Source organism: Cryptomeria japonica, chromosome 1 (assembly GCF_030272615.1).
Source record: "Cryptomeria japonica chromosome 1, Sugi_1.0, whole genome shotgun sequence".
In the NCBI taxonomy this organism is placed as follows: domain Eukaryota; kingdom Viridiplantae; phylum Streptophyta; class Pinopsida; order Cupressales; family Cupressaceae; genus Cryptomeria; species Cryptomeria japonica.
In genome coordinates, this window is record NC_081405.1 from 517633621 (window position 1) to 517660935 (window position 27315).

Below are 27315 nucleotides of genomic sequence, written 5' to 3' on the forward strand. Positions count from 1 at the left end.
ATATGAGCCATGTTGTCCTGTCAAATGCCTGGACAAACTGAATAAGGAAATCCTCCACCTGTCTCTTTGTATTTTCAATCCATTTCTCCACCTTCGAGAGTGTATCTCTCGCTACCTCATAATGTGAATGTAGTCCACAATGAATTGCAATAGGGGAAATAAGGGTGGGATTCTCACGCCTTATTCCTGCAATGTACTTTCTAAGTCTGATATTCTCTTCTTTGTACTTCTCTTTTCTCTATCTCTCTATCCAATCTCACACTGATTGCCTTGAGGTTATCACCAACCTCCTGAAATTCTTGTCTCTTGTAGTACGGCCAAGGGCAACTGAAGTAATCTGAAAATCCATGGGAGTAGCAATATCCGTCGTCATACCTCCAATAGGTATAGCCACCTGCGCAATCCGCATTCCTATCTCATCTCTAGCTATGTGTGACATAATCTTAGCTCTCTTAGGTTCTTTCTCCTTATTGCTTCTAGCTAAGTAGTCATCAATGTCATCAAGAGGTTGTGCCTCTATCATTTACTTACTTTTCTCCATACTCCTCATCAGCCAATCAAGAATAGCAGCCATCTCCATACCGTCATCAAGACACATCTCTCGATCAAGCCCTCTCAATGCCAAGATAACATCATCATCATCATCAGGATTATCCCTGGTCAAATTATATACATTCTTTCCCAAACTAACCTCCAAAAGGACAGTAGGGGATCTCAGTTGATCATCATCCTCATTAGGTGGAGCAAATGTCGCTGTGGCATGTAAATCCTGAATATTCTCTGGGAGTATCACTATGTTGGAACATTGCTCAGTCCCCTTGTTTTGTTCTGGCACTTCAACTTCCTTGATTGATGAGACATTGAGCGATGGCGAAGGAATGATAGTATTTTGCTTCTTCTTCTTAACCTTCTCAATCTTCTTCCGTCTAGCCTCGACTTCTCCTGGTGTGTTCTTCCTTCTCTTGGGAGCTTGACTCTCCTCATCCGCATGAATCCTGATATCACCGATAGTCCTTTGATCATCTTCGGAAGAGGATTCCTCTGGTTTCATCTTTTCATAAGTGAAGGTAACACCCATATCAACTAATTTGTTCATTTGAATATCCACCCATGCTCGGGAGAAACTCAAGACCTCTCTCATCAATACATTCAAATCTATTTCTTCTAGTTTTGACCAATTAGGCAATAGAATCGCCTTCTTCATTTTCATTTTCATATTGTGGATGCATATGATCCCTATCATCTAACACTTGGTCAGGAGTGAGGAAAAGTCCACACTTCCTCATGAAATCTACTAACATTCTGGACCACATTCTTCTCTTTACTGCCTGCTCATCCATCAGGTTGGCCCAATAATCTTCTATGTCTACCTTGTGGATGAACTTTTCTCCCTTGATCCTTCCAACTTTCTTATCTGGAAAAAATCTTTCTCTTCTCTTGTATGTTGCAAGTCGATCGAATGCAAGTTCCTCACTTGTTGTGCTGGTTGCTAAGGCGGATTGGCAAACCTCCAATGTCTTCCCAACTGAAATAGGAAATGACATGCCCGTTATTTGCCTTTCCTCCTTCTGGATGAAATCAAACTCCAGAAGTTGTCTCACTACTTCCAACAAGATCACTTTGTCAAAAGGATACCTAGGAAGCCTATAGGGTCGGATTGAAATCCATGAATCCTAAGGTATGTGAAAGTGCGAAACTGTATATACCACGATCCATATTTCTCTATCAGCTTTGTTGCCTCCTTGGACAACCTCCTGTGGACTCCAACTTGCAACATTCGCGTTATGTACATTGTGAATACATCATTCACTCTCTTATAATCTTCAATTCGATACATGTTCAGCTGTGGATAGCACTCATAACTCTTAAATCGTCCTTGTCCATTCCCGACTTCACCTCTACATATCAATCCCTTGTATGTAACAAATAATGCAAGCAGGTACACCAAATAGGAAGTCATGGCGAATGACCTAGATCGCTCCACATTCCTCAGTTAAAAATCTAGATTGTCACTTATGATTCTAGACCAATTTATCAATGTTCCTTTCAGACAATTCTGGATGAAATAGAACATCCATCCATCGTATATTGCACCTTGCAGCATCCCCATCACTCGTTTAAGCAGGAATACTAAATCACTATATTCCTCTTTGAAGTTTGTGCACATGCGTGTCTTGGGAGCCTTGGAATGATGGGTCCTAGGCTCGATCATCCACTCCTTGTTCACTACGGTTTTGCACGCATCCATCTTCTTCTTATATCGGTCTTCTTATTCATCCTTAGTTATATCTTTCATGTCCACCCCACGTGGAATTCCAAACACCTTAGTGATCGCATCCTCGGCAAGGTAGGCATTGATGGCACCCTTAGGAGTCTTGATCATTCGAGAGCGAGGACCATAACATCGTGCACTCTCCAGGATAAGCTCACTGCACTGTATGGATTGCGGAAATCCAGCGGCCTGATAAATGCCACTCTTCATAATATTCACATAAGCTAGGGAAGGAATCTGGCTCCCAATTCCAAACATACGCTGTCGCATCTGGCTCATGTTCAGGAAATGCATGTTCATGTCTATAACCTCCTTCCATCTGGATGACATCTTGGATTCTGGATAGAATCCAGTCTCAACTATCTTCTGTTGTTCTCTTTTCCTTAAGTCCGAACTTCGACATCGTACCTATACGAAGCTAGAAGTTAGAACTTTGGAAAATTATCCTGACAGAAATTCTAATTTCCTAATGATTTGGACAAATTTGGATATGGAAATCAGGAAAATAATCCACTCTCAATAGATTTAGCAATAGAATGCAAAATGTGACAAGGTTGGGGTATAAAACCCTCATGAAATTCATTAAAATCAATAATTTTCACACCAAAGTCTAAAAACACCTCCTTATACTTAGAAATTATACTCAAATTAGAGTGCAAAGGAGTATACCGGATCAAACAATGAATAAGGACAGGTGTGAAAGGTTATGATTTCACACAAAATTATGTCTGAAGGTACCTTCCGAAGTCAACAATGGCTGCCAGCAAATCTGAAGACAACCTGCAACTTCACAAATCAATCTCTAAAAACATGTTGCAATCACCCAAATGTGCACAAACTTGATGAAAATCAACTTCAATGGTGAAAACAATCAATCCCGGGATATCAAGTATGGCTGCTAAAAGGAATATTTTATGAGGACAAGTCTGAAAATGAATTGTTTCAGACTTACCAGCACCTTGCAAAGTAGTAAAAAATCCCTGAAAATGATCAAAAATGCCTTCCAAACAAGATCGCCAAAAATGAAAAGTGCCTGGAAATGGAGTTTTTCTTAGGACATCCGCCCTACAATGAAGTTTTAGACCTGCAACAACTTTTAAAAGCTCTGAAAATTGACTGAAAACGCCTCCAATCAGCCTCTAGGCAAAATCGCCTTAGGTTGGAAATGAGGAAAAATGAACAACAAAACAATCTTCAACCCAATGTGTCAACTTGACACTTTAACAAAATTACCCAGCTGGAGGAAAAATCGCTTTAGCAAGCACACACTTGGCAAATATAATAATATAATAATGCTGGCCTCCTCCTTTTAAACTTGTTTTTACCTTCAACTTTCACCACACAAGCAATGTGGGATAAAAAACTTGTACTTATACTTGCCTGGCAAAAAACCGATTTGCTTCTAGAAGGTAAAATCATTAAATGCTCATTGCAAATCATTTATTAATTGTTTTTTATTTTTAAATAATCATTTGCACTTCGTAAAAACAATTAAATTTGGGGTCACTTTATTGACAGATTTGAGAATTTAGATAAAAAATGACCAACAGGGGAAAATCAATTTTAATTGGGATAAAAATCCCAACAAAATCATTAAAAATCCCCTTTGGGGGAATATCGTCCCAAGTAGGGATAAAAATCACTATCAAAAATTTCATCAACTTGCACAAAATGGGTCCAGGGGAAGATTGATTTGGGTCTGGAATCAGAATTCCAACTTAAACTTTAGCACAAAAATCCTCCCAGGGGAAAATCGACCCCAGTCTGGACAGTCATCCAGATTCCAGACACAAAAATCATCAAAATATCTCCAGTGGAAATTCACCTAGGGTCTGGAATAATTATCCGCATAAAAATCCACAAAATCTAGTCACAAAAGTCCTAGTGGAAATTCGATCCATGTCAGGAATCATCATAAAAGTTATCTATAACCTTATCCACACTCCCAGTGGAAAAACGAAGGTAGTCAGGGAAAATCCCAACACTTAGTCAAATTCTCAATCATCTGGTGGAAAATTGATCCTAGTATGGATTCTGAATGGGGGGAAAAATAGGGCATGTCTCGATTCTAAGGGAAATCCATGTCCAGTCTCGATTTTGAGTGGGGAAAAATCATGGGTAGTCAGGAATATGAGGGGAAAAGCACCTCTAGGGTGGAATTTTGACCTTTTAACCATTAGAATATGGATTTTCATCCGGAAAATGATGATTTTTCCACTCAAAACCACTAGGAAACTTCAAAACTCAATAAAACTCATTTGGACTTAGGCAAATTCACCAAAAATTTGAACGAAACACAAGGAAACCTATCGGGATAAAGTGCAACTTGAATAACTTCATAGCAGCGAGAAAACAACTCCAAAAGGTCCTGAAACACCTTAGCACTCTAAAATTACCAACGTAGATGTTCAAAAACACATTAACGCTCAAAAGGTTTACACTTAGACAAAAATTAAGATCATTTAAAATCTCAACTTTACGTGCTTGATCAAAATTCCGAGACTCAAGCACGGGAAACTCAAAATTGCCTACTATGCTGCCAAAACCCTAAACTAACAAACGCGGAAAGCAGGAAAGAGGGGGTCCTCGTTTGCAATGGGGCGATGTGTGAAAAGGTCACAACAGGGCGGTACATCAACTTGTAGTGCAAGGCAAGTAAACAATCCGATTGCCTTTGATGAAGGGATGCCAGTCTGTAGAGAGGCAAACCACAGTTAGCAACGAGTTGGTTGAAGTTGGCAGAAGCTTCCAGTTTACAAATAGTGGCAGACAGTTGGCACATAGTTGCCAAAGAGATACCCTAGGGTGGTTTGTCCCTAGAAGACAAAGCAAATCTGATTTGGCCCCCTTCAAGAAGTCGGTAGAAGACACAAAACAAAACAAAACAAAATCTGATTTTCTTCAAGAAGTCGGTTGTCACTACAAAGCAAAATCTGATTTTTCTGCTAAAGGACAAGAGTGCACAGTTGGTAGCCAGCACTGTCGTCCAGGCCAGGTGGCCCCATTTCACGGGTTCACCACAGTCCTCATGTCCCCTAATTACTCGACCTCAAACAATTTCAAGTTGGGGTGTTTGAAGATTCCAACTCCTTACCAAGTCGCATCTTCCAATGGTAGTCCCTTCCACTTGATCAAGTATTCTGGAATAGCTTCGTTACATAATCTCTTCTCCCTTACATCCAAAACAGATTCAGGTTCAAGGATCAATTTTCCTTCATAGTCTAGTGGAGAGAGCTCCATGGACGGATTATTTGCTGTCTGAGGGCTTTCTTTAAGCATGAAACATGGAAAGTATTGTGAATCTTGATGTTAGGAGGTAATTCCAACTCGTAAGCAACCTGTCCCACCTTTTTAATCACCCAATAAGGACCATAAAAGCGTGGTTATAACTTCTCTTTTCCACTTCCCTTCATAGACGATTGTCTAAAAGGCTATAACCTCAGAAACACCAAATCACCCTTTTTCAAATGCTCTTTTAGTTTGATGTCTATCTTCATACAAACTTCTGCTGACTTTGGGCTTGTCGCAAGTTCTCTTTGGGGGCTTCCAGAATATCTTTGCTTTGCTGAATCAAATCCTTAGCACTAGGTGCTCTACTATCAGTGAGAATCAGATCCACAAAAGAAGTTGCATCATAGTTGTACAATGCTTTAAAGGGGGACATCCCAATCGACATATGGTAAGTTGTATTGTAGCAGTATTCCCCAAGATGTAACCATCTAACCCAAGATGCTTGCTGACCTGTTGCGTAGTTCCGTAAATATCCTTCAATCCATTTGTTCACTATATTTGTTTGTCCATCCGTTTGTGGATGATAACTGGTGTTGGCGGTCAATTACATTCTTGTCAAATGAAATAACTCTTGCCAAAACAAGCTGAGAAATTTGTTGTCTCTGTCTTACGATCGTTTTTGGCAACCCATGTAATAGTCTAAAAATCCCCCTAAAGAAAAGTTCAGCCACTTGGAGTGCCTTAAATTCTGATGATATAGCATAAAAGTGTGCATACTTGGTAAGTCTATTGACTACCACATACAAACAATCCTTGCCTTGGGCCTTTGGCAAACTGGTAATAAAATTCATGGATATGCTTTCCCATTTTTTGTTGGGAATAGGTAGAGGCTGTAGTAATCCTGCCAGAAAAACATTCTCAGCCTTGTTCTGTTGACATTCTTTACATTCCCTTACATGCTACATCACATCCTTCTTCAATCCTTTCCACAAGAAATGCTCTCGTACCTGTTTATATGTTTAGTAAAACCCTGGATGGCCAGCCAATGGAGTGTCATGGCATGGCTTTAAGATAAAATCCTTCATTTTAGATTCAAGTGTAATATATACTCGCCCCTTGAAGAGAATCAGCTTATTCACAGTTTTGAACCTATCAACTTGTACCTTGCCCTCCAAGATATCACTTGCAAACGAATTTTTTACATACTCTGCTGTAATCAATGCTCTCCAATCAGTAAATATATCAGAAATAGAATGCAAATGAGGTTTCCAAATAGAGAATATGCCACTATATTGTTGTTTCCCTTCACATACTCAATATCAAAATTGTAAGTCTGGATTTTGCTAACCCACTTTTGATAACTATCATTCAATTCTCGCTGATTAAGGAAATACTTTAAGCTATTATGATCAGTTTTTACCACAAACTTGTTGCAAACTAAATATTGTCTGAATTTGGTCAGTGCATGCATTATGGCTAGCATTTCCTTATCATAAATGGAGAACTTACGTTCATCCTCCTTAAGCTTCCTACTCTCAAATGCTATAAGGTGTTTGTTCTGCATCAGAACAGCTCCTATTCCCTCTCCAGATGCATCACACTCTAAGACAAAAGGAAGTGAAAAATCTGGAATTGCCAGGACGGGACACAAACTCATTACCTCCTTAAGCTTATCAAAAGCTTGTTGGGCCAATGTTGTCCATATAAATGCTCCTTTCTTGATTAGATTTGTTAAGGGGGCTGCCAATAGTGAAAAACCGCTAACGAATCTCCGGTAGTAGCTGCAGAGCCCAACAAATCCCCTCAACTACGTCAAGTTGTTGAAGTTGTTGGGTCTAGGCCATTCTTGGATGGCTTTGATCTTATCCTCATCAATACTTACTCCATGTTTGCTGATCTTGAAACCCAAATATAGGATTTCGTGTAATCCAAACTCACACTTGGAAGTTTTGGCATAAAAGGCTTGCTCCTCTAAGATTCCCAGCACCTCATCTAAGTGTTTAAGATGATCTTCCAAAGATTTGCTATAAACTAAGATGTCATCAAAAAAGACAAGAACAAATTTCCTTAACCACTGATTAAATACAAGGCGGTTCATACATGATTAAAAAGTTGTTGGAGCACTTGTTAAACCAAAGGGCATCACCAAGAATTCATATTGCTCATAGTGACACCCAAATGTTGTCTTGTGTACGTCTTCATCCCAAACTTTGATCTAATGGTACCCTGAACCCAAATCAATTTTGGAGAAGAAGCTAGCTCCATGTAACTCATCAATCAATTCATCAATGCGTGGTATTGGGTAACGATTCTTTATAGTCTTCTTATTGAGAGCTCGGTAATCAATGCACTTCCTCTTGACCAGCACTACGAAAGATGCAAAAGGACTAGAACTAGGCCTTATATGCCCCATGTCGAGTAACTCTTTGATTGCCTTTTCAATTTATTCCTTGCAAACCTTCGGATGGTGGTGATATGGAGTGATCATCATTGGGTTTGCCCCCTCTTCAAGTTCAATGATGTGCTGGAAACCCCTACTAGGAGCTAACCCAAGGGGTATGTCTCTAAAGACTTTATTATGTTTGTCCAAAATAATTTGAATTTGCATGTCGTTAGCACCTTCTTTCTTTGCATCATTGGTATTAGTAATAAGGCACTCTGTTGAATGGCCTACCTGTTTCTTATGTAACACCCGCTCCCTCTTTTTGGCTGATATTTCCATTGCTTTGTTGGAAATTCCTTGCAGAATTATCTTTTTCCCATTATATAGGAAAGTCATCTCCAACTTCTGACTGCTAATCTCGTATTTATCAATTGCATGCAGCCATTGACAACCTAGAACTACTTCCATATCCATGTCAATCACATAAAAATCGTCCTTTGATTTATATTCCCCCTTAGACAATTCTATTCGGGGAACCTTCTGGGTGAAGGAAAGAGCAGTCCCACTGGCTACCCTTACTCCAAGCCCTTCAATCGGAGTTGTGTCCAGACTAAGCCTCCTTACTACTTCATTTACATAATTATAGGTGGCTCCACCGTCAATGAGGATGAGTATTCGCTGTCCCTTCAAAACGCCTTTTATGGGGAATGCACTATAACGCGATTCTCTAGTAAGAGCTGCAAGTGTACCGCCTTCAAGCCCCTCGATAGTGTCTATTTCATTTTCGACATCAGCTTCTTCACTTTCTATCTCGTCATCGAAATTACCTCAAAATAGTATATTTGCCCTTTACCTAAGCATCGATGCCCAGGTTGCATGGTTCCTTGCATGTAAAGTGCACAACTTCTTTCGTATCAACTCATTTCTACTGACTTCTATTTGGTTGGGCCTTGCTAAAGGCATCCTCGGAGGTATTGGATTTTTTTGAAAAGTTTTCTTGAATTGTATGGGTGGAACTGTCCTCTTACTGTTGAAAGTATCCTTGACCACTGCATCCTCTAAGTTGAGAGTTGTTGTAATGGCTTCTTGGAATGTTGATGGGTTTAAGGCTTTAAGCAACCCCTTAAGTGGCTTAGCTCATCCTTCCGTAAAGAGTACTATCTGCCTCCTATCTATCACATTAGGCACCATTACCGCAAGTCTTTGAAATTCTGATACATAATCTTCCACTCTACCTTCTTGCTTCAATTGGGCTAGGTTATGGAAATGAACTTCGAGGTCAGTTCTATCCAATCTTTCCATCAGCCTTTGACTGAAATCTTGTATAGTGAAAATTGAGTCATGACCTTGAGTTGCGAGCCCATAGTACCACCACTCATAGGCTACTCCTTCCATGTGTAAGGTGGAGAACTTGATGGCTTCTTCTGTCATTGCATTTAATGAGTAATAAATGTCCAGCTTTTGTAACCAAGATCTTGCTGTAGTACTACTCGTTCCATCAAAATTAGGTAAAGTAATTCTGCCCAGGCATTGTTGAATGTCTTTTCTTCCATCATAATCCTTTCTCCAATATCCACCTTTGGTTTTCAGTCCACAATACTCAGGAAAATACATGTTTTTCTTAACTGCTTTGCTTAAAGTATCTTGGCGGTCCATTTCATCAGTCTGGTTGGGTTGATCCTTCCTGACCTCTTCGTTTGGCAAAAATTTAGCCCTAAATGGTTTGGCTGTTTTTCTCTCACCACTAGGGACAGATCTTGCTTCATTGAAATTGCTTACTTCACCCTGAAAGATAAACTTTCCTTTATCGGCAATGCTTCCTTCACCCCTCTCATTGACAAAATTCACACCATCTTGATTCTATTTAAGCCCTCTCAACAATTGGGTGACTTCCTTTAATGTCTCTCCTAGACCGAGTTGCAAGGTTTCACAACGTTTTGGTTTAAAGAAGGCCCTTGCTTCTTCATCATTGTCGCCCATACTGGAACTCTTCTTTCTCTCTCTCTCATGGTACCATTGTTCCCTTTTACTCATAAAACGAACCCACAGCTGGCACGGTTGAAGCTTTGATACCATTGTAAAGACCTTAAGGTCTATATGCTCTAACACTGTGTTTTTCTAAACTAGTAACTGGAAAATTCAAGAATATTTTTGTTATTGAAATGATATAGAATTTTCTTCACAACAGCAATTGAAGCTTTCAAATTACACAGAACTCAATATAGAATTCGAACAGTAACACACAGCAGAGGATAACTCTAGAGGGCTTCATCTCAAGACCATATAGAGCTCGAACAGCAACACATAACAGCAGTGGTGGTCTCTTGGGGGTTCTGTCCCAAGACCTGAATCATGCACAAAGGCAGACCAAAATATTCAGCACACCCAAAAAAACAAAGCAGAGTCTTCAATATATAGCCCCTTGGGGCGTTACATTAACTTGTAGTGCAAAGCAAGTAAACAATCTGATTGCCTTCGATGAAGGGATTCCATTCTATAAAGAGGCAAACCACAGTTAGTAGCGATTTGGCTAAAGTTGGTAGAAGCTTCCAGTTTACAAATAGTGGCAGACAATTGGCACATAGTTGCCAAAGAGAAACCCAAGGGTGATTTGTCCCTAGAAGACAAAGCAAATCTGATTTGGCCCCCTTCAAGATGTCGGTAGAAGACACAAAACAAAACAAAAAAAAACCTGATTTTCTTCAATAAGCTTCAAGAAGTCCGTTGTCACTACAAAACAAAATCTGATCGGTTGTCACAACAAAACAAAATCTGATTTTCCTGCTAAAGGACAAGAGTGCACAGTTGGCAGCCAGCACTGTCGTCCAGGCCAGGTGGCCCCATTTCACGGGTTCATCACACAGCACACTTTCCTTCAGTGACTCTTTGCACAAAGGTTACCTGAAAATTTCCTAATTCCCTCCCTCATTTAGACTTTGACCAGCATCCTGCTTTGCTTGCTAAAATAATCAGGACAGTTCAAAACAAGATTAGTGTTAGAAGGTGGTCTACTACCTTGGTTTTTATTCAAAACAAGATTAGTGTTAGAAGGTGGTCTACTACCTTGGTTTTTATTCCAAACAAGATTTTAGTGTTAGAAGGTGGTCTACTACCTTGGTTTTTATTATTTAACTTGGGCAATTGTTGTTTTTCTCATAGGCTTCGCATAGGATAAGATGTCATTAACACTACACATGACTTTTGGAAAAAGGGTACTAAGCTCTATCACATTTGTTGGGATTTGGTCTGTTGGAGAAACCCTCTTAAGTTACTTATGCAGAAATAGAGTTTAACCTCTCCTAATTGAGATTGCAAGGGGGCTTAGCCCTCCTACAGGGCCTGAAGGTAATATCAATGTTTGGCTCCTAAATTTTTTCTTCATAGGTTTTTCCCTGATTGTCTGTATTTCTCCTTAACATTGAAGACACTCAAACCTTTCAGCTTATAGATTATTCTCTAGCAGTGAGATCTTTACAATTGGATATTCTCCTGATTTTCCAAGATTTGATCTATCCTCACCACTAGAGATGTTCTTATTTTAATCCTTTGCAAGGATTGACATTGTTTACCATGCAAATGAGCTCTTACAAGCGAAACATGTTTACAATTCTATGCATTCTCAGCTTTTGATTCAAATCTCTAGGAGTCTCTTCCCTTTGCTTCTCTTTAGATTATAAATATTAGATACTGCTACACTTATTTGATGTTTTTGCCTAACCCTAAACCCTTCTATTTGATCAAATGCTTTTAGAATTGTGAAATTTGGCTCAAAAAAAAAACCTCTGAAATCTTTTTTAAAAAATGCTGGAAATTACCAAAAAAACCAAACATCACTCACTATATATAATATAAAAAATCAGGGCACAGTGAAAATCTGGTAAAATCACAAGAAAATGGTAGAAAATCAATATATGTGAGTTTTTCCAGATTTTATCACAAAAAAACACGACTTCATGGGTAAAATTTGTCCAAAAACAGTTTAATCTAATATTATGAAAAAAGGTGATCTTTTGCATTTCAAATTTCTGATAAATCATGATTTATCACAAATATTTTTTATATTTGCTACTATGGTTTCAATGATAAGAAGTTAGAACCATATCTTGTTCATTCATTTGAGATAGGACAAGGAACAGCCAGTACTCAGATGAAGCTTTTCATCAAGATAATTAGGTCAAAACTCCATCCCATTGAACAGGAGGTAAAGAAGGTAATAAAGTAACAATACTTCTGACAAAAGTCAGAATTGAAAGCTACACCGCCAATTTGAAAGCAAGCAGTCATATTGGATATTCCTCCAAAGATCTGGGCATGATAACAAATAATCTTGGAGGGATTCATAATCAGTCTAGCTTCATCTCAATAATGTGAAGAATAAAAGCAAGCATGTATCAAGCTTCTATACATAGAGATGCACAAGATGAAACGACCGCAAGCAGTTTCCCCTAACTCAAATCAGATGAAAAATAATTTAAAAAATTTAAAAAAAAAAAAAATTCCAAGAAGAAAGATGAAGGCAGATGAAAAGGAAAAGAGGAAATGCATGTTACCCCAGTTCCAGAATGAAATGACCCAAGAATCATTATGACTCTTGTTACATTGATGGGCATAGAAAGTGAAAAAAATTATAGCTTGATCTAGAAATTCCACCCAACGATCATGAGAAGCAGTTCATGAAACATATTGAGAAACAAAGAGTTGACCACAATATGTATGCAAAAAATTTGGTACCAACCACAATGCTTAAGCAACAAACAAAGAAGACAATGAAATGCTCAATGAAGAGAGAAGGTTGCATCACATCAAAATCAATTGAAGACCAGAACATAGATGCACTATTTGATTCCAGATCACGGTAAAATTTTGATTTCCACAGTATTTCTCCAAAAATTCTGTGTTGAAAACAGGCAAGCCTCCTCATCTCCATCCATCGGAGCTGATTAATACGGACATCTTATTGCAAGTCACACATCAATGCCAAATCAGATTACTGAGGTAGAGAGCGATATAGGGCCCCTTGATCTATGTCAAGTGGTTCTTAGCAGCCCTTATATCTGAGAGAGATGTGGAACCTTCATGACGGAAAGAACAAATACCTTCTCACTGAGCAAGGACAATCATTCCTCGTCAAGGAATACAAAGGAAAGGAAAGATCTCATTGGTTACTGAAAATGAAGCAAAAAGATTGAGTAGGAGAGGATCGAAGTTTTGTAAGAAAAGAAAAAAGGAATGAGGACCCAAGTTCCAAAGCAAGCTGATTCATTGTGTAGACAGTGTATTGAACAATTTGGAAGCAAGAACAAAAAAATAGCCTCTTCTTATGTTAAATCTTTTATAACCCAAAGGTTTTTCATCTAAGTAAATTGTTGCCATATGATTTTTGTTCCATTGTTTGTTGTGTAAAAAACAAATTGCTCGTTAGATCACTTGTAAATAGATTTCTGTTTTAATCTTTTAAATTATCAATAGTGTGGATTTGGATTAAGAATCGTGAAAAGATAAGTTCTGTTTTATGAATTCAAGAAGTCATAGATTGTTCAATTAAAAACACAACATTCATGCCTCTTGATCATATACATCACGAGCCAGACATAATCCCTTGCATATGAGTTATCCACCTAAAACCATGATATTAGTAATTTTTTACCATGCATCATCTTAAGACGATCAACCACAAAAATGGAACATAATGGACATGATAACACTCCTTGTCCAACCTCAACATAATTGATATTTAATTGATATAAGTCCCTAGGGCTCTCAAAAATCGAAATAGCGAAACCAGTCCTAGCTCAGTATCTTTATGACTTAGCTTTTTCCAACTAGAGGTATATTCTTCCTATATTTAAAATTTTGAATTAGCGAAGTCCCTCTGTTTTTCTTCATCTTTTTGAGGCTCCCAAAAATAGCATTTTTATCTACAACAAGATTCTAATGAAACCTTCAATTTCATAAGATTTTTGGGTATAAAATAATCACAAATTAGCAAAACTGATTCCTTAGCCTGTCCAAGAAGTAAATCTAATCTCATGTCATTACGTCATCCTCGTCCTATTTGACAACATCGTATAAAACATGGGCAAACTAAGTCGGAACAACAAGATATTAGCCAGGTGAGAAAAAAAGATACGAGAAGAAAAACCAATATAAGGATCATCAAAAAGATGTCCTAGAGGCACCATAAGAAATGCAATGTGGCATGAAGAAAGAACTACAGTTTGTACTAAGAATGAAATTTTGTAGGATATGCAGCAAACCATGCCTTTAAAAAAGCCGCTTATTACCAAAATTGGTGAAGGATAAAATTCTGAAGAAGTTTACGCTGCAGGCTGGAGAAAACATGTATATCATCATCACAACCTGCAGGATGTGGTAGCCAATGACCAACAAGAATTTATGATCTCCTTTTAGCAAGGAAATGAAATGCAAAAGAACATTCTAATCTAGGATGTCCTGAAACTGAAAGAATTGGCTTTGGCCTGCAAATCCATTGGGTATAAGATCTTGAACACAGAACTTGTAGAGTGAGATTTCAAAGCACTCTTCTGTGTCAGGGAATGCAGAAGTAATTTTTCACCAAGAAGCTTGAACTTGACAACCAACTTTCTTTCTTAGACATTATGCTTATCAAAAAGCAGGATGGCTCTTAAGGTCGTCGTGTTTTTCATAAAGCCACCCACACTGATCTCTACCTCCATTCCTCTTCTCATCACCATCCAGCCCAAAAAGCTAGCATTCTTAAGACCCTTGCCATTAGAACCTTTTGCATTTGCGACAAGGACAACATAGAGCTTGAGTTATCCCATCTTTGCCATGTGTTCTTATTAAATGGGTTATATGGCAAACAAATTTCTAGAGCCTTTTCTCAAGCTAAGTCTTGTATTGTTGCGCAGCCCAATTCCACCCAGTCTCCTTCCCACCCCTTCGCCTCTCTCCCTTATATAGAAGGTATGTCCCACAAAATATCCAAGATCCTTTGAAAAAAAGGTCTCTGATGTGCCTTCAAGCCCGTTTCTACCTTGACAGACCGGATGCCTCCTCTCAAAGACTCCAAAGACATCCTTCTTGACTCCGAGGTCCACAAGATAGTTTGTTTGTGTGGTACCCCATACATTGGTGAAACGGGCCGCTCTTTCATCACCAAGATCAAAGAGCACATTGCCAACATTAGGCACAAGCATAATTCCAAATCTGCCTTAGCTGAGCATGCCTCCTCCACCAAGCACCACATCTGTTTAGAAAGTACCCAAATCTTGTTCAAGGAGGATAACTTTTTCAAGCAGAAGCTCAAAGAAGCCATTGAAATCAACAACCATGCTTCCAACCTTAATCGTGATGAGGGGTGGAGTCTTAGCCTTACCTAGCAACCTTTGCTCTCCAACCTTCGCACTTGCCCTCATCTTCGTCCTTGACATCTCTCTCCTTTTTCTATTTCTCTCTTTCCGACGATGGTTACCTTGGCTTTCTTGCTTTGTCCTCCCTTTCGCGTTCCCTCGTTGTTGTCTTCCCTCCCGTCCTTCATTAGGTGATCCTTTTGCGTGTTTGTTTTTATTTTCTTGTTCCTCTTGATTTGTTTAGTTGTTGATGTCTCTTCTTCAATTTTTTTCTTTCCTTTTCTCATTTCATTCTTATTTTGGTTTCTTCTAGGTGTTACGTTTTTGTTCCTTTTTTCTTTTAGTTTCTCTTATTTTTGCGTTGTCTTCTTGTCTTTTGAGTCTGCTTTGGGTTCTTCTCTTTGTCTTTAGTTTTTGTATTTTGATTTATTTCCTCCTCCTTTGTGCTTGTTCTTTGTTTTCTTTGTTTTTGCCTTGTGTTCTTTTTTCTTTAGTTTTTTAGTTTTTCTAATTTATATGTATATGCATATGTATGTATGTATGTGTATATATATATATATATATATCTGTGTGTGTGTGTGTGAAATGAAAATATATAAACGTAAATAAATGTATATATTATATGATGGGCATTTACTAGCAATTGCATGAGTCAGACAACACAGACAGCGAGCGCACTTTTCCACCTTTTTATTCCGGGATTCGTGCATGCTATGGTCTCTACCGAGCGAGGTAGTTTTTCTGAGTTTACCGGATGCTCGTCGTTGAGGCTTCTGATCCCGAAGTCAATGAAGCACCAAATGGTGACTACCAATGCATAGCCCAATTATTATTGCCCTCTTAATAGTATTTTATAAGGGCATAAACTGTGCTAGCCAAGTGGTCCCCACTAATATATGTAAGTATGTATGTATGTATATGTATGCATATGTATATAATATATACATTTATTCACATTTATAAATTTTCATGCACACACACACACACATATGTATTTGTTGTTTCTCCTTATTTGTTTTTGTTACTTTTCTTCTTTCTTTTTCTTATTTTTAATTTATATATATATATATATACTTGCTGTTTTTGTCCTTGTTGTATTTGTTATTTTGTGGTTTTTTCTTGTTTGTTTTTTGTTATTTTTGCTCTTGTATTTTCTTATTTTAATTTGCTGTTTTATTTCTTTTCTCTTTATTTTGATTGTTTCTCTTGTGTTTAGTTTGTTCTTTTGACTTGGTTATTTTTATTGTTTCTTTCAACTTCTATTTAATTTATTTTTATTTTTCCTGGTCTAGTCATTCTTCCCTCCTAGATTTTTGTGCCTCCTCCCTCCCTCCCTCTTTTTTAGGAACCTTGGTCTGCTACTTGATCATCTTTCATCTCTGCATGCCGTCTAGCTTTTTTCATCCTGATGATGGATCACGGAGTGTGATACGAAACATTGATGCAAAAATTTATACACAATCAAGTCTGGAAACAGCTGAATTAGAAGTGATTCTTACTATTTGGATGATTCTTCATACTATGTAGCCAATTCAAAGTTTGCTGGATCTTATCCTAGAAATAGAAATCTGACAAACATTAAAAAACCATCCAATTAGTTTGAAATCGCCATTAATGTACACGATCATACAGTTTATGACTAGAAAATATTAGAGTTTGCAGCAGGCATCTGTTGTTTACCAGGTGGCTAGGCATCAAGGGTTTTACAAAACTTCAAACTGCAGCAGCATCAACATCACATCTAAAGAATATTTGAAAACCAGCCATCCACAACACAGGGACACTGACTATACTCTTGAGTCTTGACTACATGTCATGAGCCCACTTTCAGTCAAGGTATCAGATCATTCTTTGTTTTTCATAAAAACACATAAACAACAAACATCCCAGGTCATTTATCTGCTCCCATCCAACAATTTTAAACTGAGTGTTGTTGGCATGTTGGAAAGGAGCAGCCTTAACTTGGAGCTTTTGCAAAGATGCTAAAAAGGTCAATGTTTGGCAGTCCACTATATTTAGGCCCAGGTTAAGGTTTGTGCAAAGGCTTAATCCAGGTGAGACAAATTTGGCGAAGGCAGAAACACTATTTAGCAAGATGGCCGGATAAATTATTTTGCTAAAATAGACTTTTTTCCTTCAGACTTTATATGCTAACAATGAAGCAGGTATTTGCATCCTTTGAGCACAGGAGCATTCACTGTGTGTAAAGATGGACATTGTATCTCAATTTTATAGGAGAATGGATCACCGCAGGACTAACATTTGATTGAGTTTTGATCTTTTTAAATTTATTCAATTTTTTTGTTATATTTATAATTCATCAAATAAAAAATTTATTTTATATTTTATATTTTTCAAATTTGCAATTTTATACTTTACAATTTTCCAAATTTTATCTTGCTGAACTCAAACGCAAACACAAACCTTTTGACCTACTTATGCAGTATATTTTGAATTGACAGAAACAAAATCTCTAACACTGTGTCTTGATTTAGAGGTTGGGTTAGGCAATTCATTAAAACAATAGGCAAATGATATGAATAGAAGATAGACAATAATTTTTTTATCCTCTAAGGCTAAGATTTCCTCTCTTCAACATAGGAGTTCTGAAGCAAAATAGTTTATACGGACAGATAAATATGATAGTTAAAAAAAAATCATCCTAAGACCACTAAAAAACAACTGCAAAGTACGTTGGACAATTCTGTATGAAAGAAAAGTATTTCATATTGATTGTGCATGATACGCATTTGACAAAAATAGAGCTCCACGTCTTCCTATTTGCTCAAAAATCTTGTGTTATTTCTCTTACTAAGCCATTTTGTTATAGTTTGTGCTGCCAACCCAATTTTGGAATCCCAGGACTAAGGCATGATTCTATTGTTCATATATTTAGTAACGTCTCTTATACAGCCACCTGAAACTTTAAATTTGAAAGGGTATCCAGGGTTTTAAGTTTTAACTCATTGCAAGTTCAACATTTCTCATTTTATCTGATACAGAATTTAATTCATGGTTGGCACTATGCTCGAAATTTGCAGTTCCTGTTATTCTGCATAGCTCTATTTTCTCAGAAAAAAAATGTACAAATGTATCTATAATTAAGTGTATAAAAAAACAGCATAAACCACTTCACAATCCTCACGTTAAGCAATACTGGCTGAGAATAGTAATTCAACATGATATAAACTGTGTATAGACCAATAACAAGGCAATGGTGCAATAGTTCTAAATAAGTGTTTGCCTCAGCCCTCAAACCAAAAAATATATATATATTCATACTAAATTTTCCCTAAAAATGGTACCTAACATACTGGCCTCCCTACGAGTAAATCAGAATCCTGTAATAAAGTGCAAGCTACTGCCTCTCGAGAGCAGCACACTACCCAGACAAAATATGAGTGGCACACATTCAAATAGTGGACCTACATTCTAAGAGTGCTAGGAGTGCTGAGCAGATAGAAAAAAAGTATGGCAGGATAAATTAGCTAACCAGGAGTTCTAAAGGATGCTCTAACAACGATAAATAACACATCTAAAGCCAAATCTAGGAACTGTTACAAAATTTAAGATCCATGTTCACTTCATATATAATATCTGTAATATAATATACATCATATAATAAAAGTTATTTATAAGGTGAGCCCATGCCCATTGGCCATTAAAACCATTACAGAAGTTGAATCACAATAACAGTCTAAGTTTTTATAGTTTATAGGAGAGTGCATGTTTGTAACTTAAATAGGTGTCAAACTGATCACCAACAGACCACAAGATAAAACCATCTAATCTCAATAACAGGATAAAACATCTCTTATCTGAGCCTTACTGTGTAGAATATAACAAGATAATCTATCCAAAATGAATTCATGTAATCTAGAACACGAAGAATGACTCAAATGTAACCATTTTGCTTCTCATGAAAGACTGTCTAGGTATTGACCATGTTATGGAGCCATGCAAACCAATGTGCTGCTGTTCACAGTTTGAGCTCAGCCCTTAAGGAAAGAGTCACAGAAGCCACATCTGGACCAAACTGGATGGAAATCCCAGGCAAATTACCAGTAAAGAAACCAAGTTATCTAAACTTGATGGTGCATTGGCATCTTTAAAAGTTGCAACCATGGTGGCCTTTTTTGGTATTTTTATTTGGTAAATCATGTTTATACTGAAAAAATAAAAGAATTGAAGGGAGAAACTGAAAAAAGTAAAACATCTGCTATATTTGAATATGTGTGTGTGTGTGTGTGTGTGGCTATCATATTTTATATCGGTAACCTTTTTCAGTATTTTTATTTGGTAAATAATGTTTATCTGAAAAAATAGAGGAATTGAAGGGATACATTGAAGGTCTGGTAGTTTCAAAGGCTTTAATTTGGTCTTGGTGGCAGGGACTCTACCCCTCAACCCCACCCTATATTGTGACAATGAGTGCACCAAGGGTGCTGCCCCCAAACCCTTGCTCTAATTTTAAAACACAAAAAAATTAAAATTACTTTAGGCCATGCTAGATGGAAAAGCAACATTTTTTATCTTTCAACATTTTCCCAATTAAATTTCTAGTAAATAAATTACACTGATACTTTTAATTTGCTAAGTCAAACCATACCCTACGTAATCCTCCTAAGGTTGTAGTAGCATTTGCAAACTTGTTTGAGATACAAGCACTTAACTCTATATAGAGCTATCAATACGAGGCTAAGGGATACAAGCTCCTTTCTACCATAGTTCATGACTCCTTATTGTAATTTTTGTTTTTCAGGTCATGGAGATCATAATCCATGATTTTTGTACGCCTAAATCACTTAATATTTACAATATATTTAAAAATGTTGTTCTTTTATCTATGCTCCATAAAGTTTAGGTTAAGGGAACATGGGCATGGTTCCAGAGGAAGGGAGGACCAAGGGCTAAGATTTGAGGATGGCAAGGTGGTGGTAAGTGGAGGTTTTGGGGCTGAGCCCCCTATGGGTTTGAGGAGCAACACCCCTTTTGGGGCTCTACGGGCAATGCCCCTCGTCGGAGTTTGGGGGAGAGCCCCCAATAAGGTTGAGAGCAACAACCCTCACAGTACCCCACCACTGAGCACAAATTAAGGCCTTCAAAACCACACAAACCTTCATGGAACATGCAATTTCCACAATTTAAACACTTAGTTGTTTTGCAACACCAAGAACCTACTAATTTATAAAAACTTTGTGAGTGTTTACAGTTTGAGTGGGACCCATAGACCATTAGTGTTAGGATTTATGGCATACTGATCAAAAATACTTCTTGATTTTTTTTAAATAATGACTTTTTCATTTTCCTCTCATTGGGGACACCTAAAAGTCCTAAGGACAGTCAAGAGACTCCTAGGAGTCCCCTAGATGTCTTAGGTGTTGGAAGGTCGGTGCTTTCATCCCCTTGATTGTTCAATGCTGCCTTTGAGGATTTCCGACATGGCTTAACCGCCTCCCGTGGTTTGTTTATCTCTAGTGTTTGTATCGAGCATTAACAGGTCGATCTTTTGGAGCAAACCTTGGGCCAACAAGTGTTATTAGAGCTCAAGAAACAGGTTTGAATCCCTTGATTGAGCTAGGGGGGTGGGGGGTGGGGATTGTTGGAAGGTTGGTGCCTTCGTCCTCTTGATTGTTCAGCGCTGCCCTGGGAGATTTGCGACATGGATTAACTGCCTCCCGTGGTTTGTTTATCTCTAGTGTTTGTATTGGGCATTAACAAGTCGATCTTTTCGTGCAATGGCAAACCTTGGGCCAACATTAGGGAGCTCTTGGAGTCCCCAAACTTTCCCCAAACAAAGAAGACGTCCCAAAAATAGCCCCAGTCTAGAGCACAAATTGTGGGACAGCAAGAGGACACCTCCCCCATGTTGGACATTTTGTCATTGATGTTAAAGGATTACTCAAAGTAATAGAGAATTGATTTGAGCTGCGTAGTTGTTTGCTTGAGCTGCTTGAACTCCTTGTCTTCCTGCTCGAACTGCTTGCTTGTTTGGTTGAGGTGCTTGGGTGCCTAGTTGAGCTGGTTGATTGTGTGCTTCAGGTGCTTACTTGGTTGCTTCAGCTGCTTGGCTGTCCGCTTCACCTGCTTGTGTGTCTACTTCACCTAGCTGCTTGTCTACTTCAGTTGACTCCTTGTCTACTTGTTTGTGCCAAATATCAAATCATTTGCCACATCATCCTTTGAAGGTTGACTCTTCCATATCAACCGATAAAAGGAAGCATATTTGTCTTATTCATGGGCTGCGACAGTCTATTAAATAGTGTGTTGTATATGAATCGTGCATCATTTATTTGTGCCGGCAAATTGTTTACGGGACCTATCAAGTTTCAATTTTATTATAACCAGCAGAAGTTAAAAAGGTGAGGTGGAGTCGTGAGTATTTAATATGCAACAGAAGCTATTGTTTTTATAAAAACTTTTATGTAAGCTGGGCAGTCATCGTGGAGTTTTTGTGTTAGGTGGTTTTAGTGTCCAGCAGGCTGTAACGTCCATTGGAATGAAGGAGAGCGATTATTTATGACCACCGTGCCAACTGATATCTCTTCTGGAATCCGTTTGGTGCTAAATAGGGGGATGCAGCTGTTTGTGCTGTGGGGCTTTAAATGTTCAATTAAATAAAAACAGATCATGATGGTAATCGCAGTGCTGGCTTCCTGCTATACGTTAAGTGAACTATGAAAGTATATATTGAGATATTCTGAGGTTCAGGTGTGGTTGGGTGAGAGAAGTAATCACAGTCTGTTATAGAGAAAAAGTTTTTTGAACTGCAGTCATTTTTTGATTACAAAAAATGGATTCGAGTATCATTTCTATGAGAAGAGAACAGTGCGATTATTGGTGTGGATGGAAGTGAAGGCTGAAATCCTTTTGACAATACTGGTATTTGTGGCTTCATATTGAATCGGGATTTTTGGAGTATTACTATTGAAAGGTCTGATCAAAAGTTGTATAGTGTGTCAACGGAGCTTCAACTTAAAGATATTGAGATTGGCAGATAGAATTTTAGAATAAAGGTATTTGTTTCAGAGTTCTGAACGTACCTTCTGAGTGTTTAATGAATTGCTTCTGAATATCTTGAATTTTGGGGATGTTGTATATCTCTTGCTAGTGATAAAAGTTCTGCATGTGCTCAGAAAAATCTCATTGATTCTTGTATTTAAGGTTGTTCACTTTCTGGAGTTGGTGCTTCAGCAGAACAGAGAGTTGGTGCTCTCCATTGTAATCAGGGTTGGTGCCCATTTTTTATGAAAGCTTTTTGATGCCATAGTTTTTTACCTGAAAGGGTTTTCCATGACTCTTTGTTTTTGTCTTGTTGGTTGTTCTCTGTTTTATTTGGTTTTGTTCTGCAAATAGTTTTTAAAAGTTGTATAGTTGCATTGCTGCTCTGTCTATGTCTGTAATAGCATTTCCTCTCTCTCTTTCTAAGCACAAAGTCCAAGTCCAGGTAAAAAATTATCTTGTTGAGTTTGAATCAAGTAGCTATGATAGTTGCATTCCCCCTTTCATCCCCCCACACCCCCTCTCCCTGCCTCTCTCCCTCCATCCATTGTATTTTATCATTTTTACTGAAAAAATAAAGGAATTGAAGAGATATATCGAAAAGAGTAATATAAATATATATATAAAAGTTTCTCTCTTCCCCCTCTCCCCTCCCTCCCTATGTCTATAGTAGCATTCCCTCCCAAGTTTCTCTCTTCCCCCTCCCCCCTCCCTCCCTATGTCTATAGTAGCATTCCCTCCCACCTTCTCTTGTATTTTATCTTTTCCACTTTTGAGGTTTAGTGTACTAAATGTTCAGTAGGACAGATGCTACCTTGGTTTCACTTTTACCAAGAAAAATTAAAGGAAGGTGCACGCTAACCTTTTGCTCCAGGGAAGTGTTGCAATTGAAAAACTTAAAAGAATGGCGCACACCATCACCTTTAATAAAAAAAAGAAATGAATATTAGAGTCAAGGCTTTAAGGACTTACAGTTTGCAAATCTTAGAGTAATCCCTTGTGAGAATGCTATAACCAGTCGACATTCTTCTATCTGCTGCAATTACGCAGTAATTGGCCCCCGCTATTGCAACACAAGTTCTGTAAAGGTAATAAAAATTATAATGAGGGATCTGTCATAGAAGAAGACTATTCATCATAAATGGTTCACTGAAGGAACTGTTAACCTGCAAACAGTTAACCTAATAAAACGATTTTTTAAAATGTTGCACTACTGAAGATCCAATTAATTGAAGTAATAACATGTATTCGAATAAATATAAATAAAATCAAAACCCTGAAATTTTCAACCTAACGAAGGGGAAAAGAAAAAGAAAAGAACGGAGAAATAGCATGGTATTAAGCTAATCATTGAAGAGCATGTCGAGTGTATAATTATATTCTATAAACTGTCGATACATGGCATTGGTATAGTTGCCCGAGAAGCAGAAAAAGAAACCCTGGAAAAGAAAAGCAATAAAATATAAATATATGATGTTGGAAGCAAAGAAAAAAAAAACTATGACGAAATCCTTACCCTCCGTTGTTGTCGTAAGGACTCCATGTAGATTGTTGCTGCGTGATCACTTCTGTAGCACCCATTTCTGCAAATAATTTGACAAACAATTTATAAGAAGATGGAAAACCGAAAAACCAGTTTTCAGCAAAGAAAACAATAGAGTAGATGAGGATTCATGCCTCTTCGCACTTTGTAGATGGAGAAAAATGCTCCAGACTAGGCTTTTGAAATGGAGAACGCAATGAAATTTGACTTAAAAATAAAACCCCTAACTGTAAGTGGGCAATGTACATAAAAGCTCTGAAAAAGGAATTTTGATGTGAGCTTTTCTATTTTATTTTTTTAATTTTTTTCCCATGTAAGCTTTTCTTTTTTTATTGAGCTTTCTTCCCGTGCAAGGTTTTTGAAGCCTTCCTTTTTCTCATATGCTTGTTCTTAAGGTAAGAAAACCATGTTATGCAAAGCTAGAATTGGATTAGTTTTGCTTTTGATATCTTGGTTTAATCTTGATAAGTGCATGTTAACTAGCAATACCACATAATTAATTTGCATAACATTCAAATTTATCTTAAAAATCTAATGGAGTACTAAACCAGACATTTAACATTCACGTATATAATAAAAATAGCTTACAGCCAATTCACCTTTCATTCGAAATATTGGTACAAACAGTACTGGTAAAAGAAAATTAAACAAATAGATTCAAAGCAACTCAACCTATAATTAACTCACTGCTTTAAGGGGGGTAAAACTATATTCATAGAAAAAAGAAAAAGCATTCCTCTGGAAATATTTAAGACATACGAGTAGATATCCGGGAAACTCTAAAAACACTTGCAGAAATATATATGCATATATTTTTTTTATGGCAAAACCCTAAATTTATAAAACGTCATATAATATCAAACTGCACTTCTCATAGCAAAAAGAAATCATATATTTTTTTCTTTATGCCTGTGGGGGTTGGCTGGGTGCGAACACACCAGCAATGGTTGTGAGGAGCCCCCTTCCACGTAGGTGTGAAGCCCCTCCCCACGCAGGTGGGAAGCTCCCACGCTGCGTGGGAGAGGTGCTTCCCCCCACCAAATTGGTGGAACGCTCCCACCATACGTGTTGGAAGGCCACGCCCAAGCAAGCCGACAGACGAAACAATAAAAAATACGATGCAGGAGAGAAGCAAAGAAATCCGAGAGAAAACCTTTGCAAGGGCTGAATTAAGAAATATTAAAAGCGATATTAAAACCATGGAATGATAATATTCATCTAATATCCCAGCAATACAATATAAGGTACCATAAATCTACAGGAATAGCTCATAAAACTTACAGGGAGAATACAATTTGAATGTTGGAAGGAAAATATCCACGAAAATATTAAAAAGCCCACATCTCCTGTTCAGTAGAATGATAAATGCAACACAAAAATAAAAAATAAGACTCGACAGGAGCAAACATATTAAATTACTTACACGGCAGACAGGTAGATTTCTAACAGTATACACACAGGGAATGAGCCAACCAAGAACTGTTCACAGGCAAATTTATTTTACAACTATTATGCATCTACCCAAAATTATCAATAAATCATCACATTGCACAGAAGGACATAAACCCTACCTCCAAACCCACTTCCCGGGAAACTGAAAACGAATCCTCCAATCCTCTCGCCAGCCAAAAAAAAAACTCCTCTGCAAATCTCCTAACCGTAGGTGGGCGATGTACATAAAAGCTCTGAAAAAGGAATTTTGATGTGAGCTTTTCTATTTTAATTTTTTAATTTTTTATCTCATGTAAGCCTTTTTTTTTTTTTTTAAGCTTTTTTTAGCTTTCTTCCTGTACAAGGTTTCTCTTTTTCATATGCTTGTTCTTAAGGTAAGAAAATCATGTTATGAAAAGCTAGAATTGGAGTAGTTTTACTTTTGATATCTTGGTTTTATTTTTGATAAGTGTGTGATAACTAGCAAGAGAATTATGCATCTTTTAAACATAAAGATACATATATATCAATTATAAGAGTACATATTTACAACGCAAAATTTGTATTTATAATTAAATTTGTATTTATTATATGTACTAGTAAGGACTCCAAGACTACGAGTGTGCGAGACAATAGTCATTGAGATCTAATTTGACACTTTCACTATCAAAACTAGATTATCACCCACATGTGTCTTGCATCACAAGGGAGCACATAGGAAATGAAAGATAGGTCTTCATCGGCTTGACCTACAACTTTCGCTCTCGGTCCTTTCTATAGCCCCATTGGAGTTGTGTGCTTGAGTTTGAACCTTAGGGTGATGAGGTCCCCAGGAAGGCCTCCTACTAAAAGAAATTGTGGGTGTCATTATGCGTTTTTTGTGCACCCCAGATTCACGAAGGCAAGGGTAGAGGATATGCGCAAAACAATGGGTCCACCCTAGACAAAGGCACAAGTGTGCAAAACAGAGAAGACAAGGTTCATTTTAAAAGCATCAATGTGAAATATTTTCTAATCTATGAAGCAAACAAATCAGAAAGCAAAGTTTTAAGCCAAAACCCTTTTCCAACTTTGAACTTGCAAGTAGTTAACTATAATATACTTATATAATAATTATACACAAAATGGAATATATAAATTAAAATAATATATTTAAATTTAATCACTAAATATAATGTATATTATAATACATACATGTTATGGCTATTGTCAAAACACTATAAAAACAATAATTAGTTTAGACTAGTTATATATATTAATTAAATATATATAGTTAACTTTTTAACATAATCTAAGGTATGTCTAACATAATAGTTAGTATCTTACCAATAAGTAATTATAGTAAGCATGTCTATATATGCACTTATATTAAGTAATTATATAGGTATGATTACATACAAGTATATCTATATATCGTTATCTCTCTAGCTCTATCTCTCAATATTTTTCTTTACATATCCCTTGTATCTCTAGACATGTCTCCCTCTCTCTTTTTCTCCCTCTTCATAAACCTCTATATTGATTTATCTTTACTTCTCTAACTCCATGATCTAGAGTTCACAAGAGGGGCCTAAACCCACGAATTCAACTGACTTTATTGGTATAACACATTGTTTAACTTTGGCATGTGTAAGCAAGCACTTTCCTACTCAAGGTGACAAAAGAAGCTATTTCATAGGGGCCCCACTGCAACAAAATACCCATTCAAGATGAATAGATAGATGTTAGGTGGCACTCGCTAAGGGGCTCGTACCTAGACACCTTTCCTCTTACTCCAAAGGTCTGAAAACCTTGTAGCCGAGGGTTTCTTATCTCACAATGAGGGGTCTACGAGGGGTATCTACAGGGTAAGATCCACACTCTCTGAACTATCAAGTATAGGGTTGTCCTCTAATAACAAGGGTTCTTAGTAAGGGCTCCAAGACTGCGAGTGTGTGAGACAATAGCCATTGAGACCTAGTTTGACACTTTCACCATCAAAACTAGATCCTCACCCACATGTGTCTTGCATCACAAGGGAACACATAGGAAATGAAAGATAAGTCTTCATCGACTTGACCTACAACTTTCACTCTCAGTCCTTTATATAGCCCATTGGAGTTGTGTGCTTGAGTTTGAG

The 27315-nt window shown here is 37.5% G+C and overlaps 1 protein-coding gene across 3 annotated transcripts in view; it reads right to left on the bottom strand.

Moving 5' to 3' along the window:
* Positions 1-25576, bottom strand: part of LOC131070318 (proteasome subunit beta type-1) — an 83410-nt gene extending 57834 nt beyond the window's left edge. Inside the window, exons 1-4 of one of the 3 annotated variants that reach the window (XM_058005829.2) lie at positions 25337-25457; positions 25047-25111; positions 23739-23805; positions 23195-23302 (exon numbers count right to left, since the gene is read on the bottom strand). In XM_058005829.2, the coding sequence (XP_057861812.1) occupies positions 23195-23302; positions 23739-23803 (173 nt within the window). In that variant the 5' untranslated portion in view covers positions 23804-23805; positions 25047-25111; positions 25337-25457. Of the gene's footprint in view, positions 1-23194; positions 23303-23738; positions 23806-25046; positions 25112-25188; positions 25213-25336 lie in introns of those variants that run through there. The other 2 variants (XM_058005827.2, XM_058005828.2) reach the window with 2 other exon arrangements.
* Between the last annotated feature and the right edge of the window lie 1739 nt (positions 25577-27315).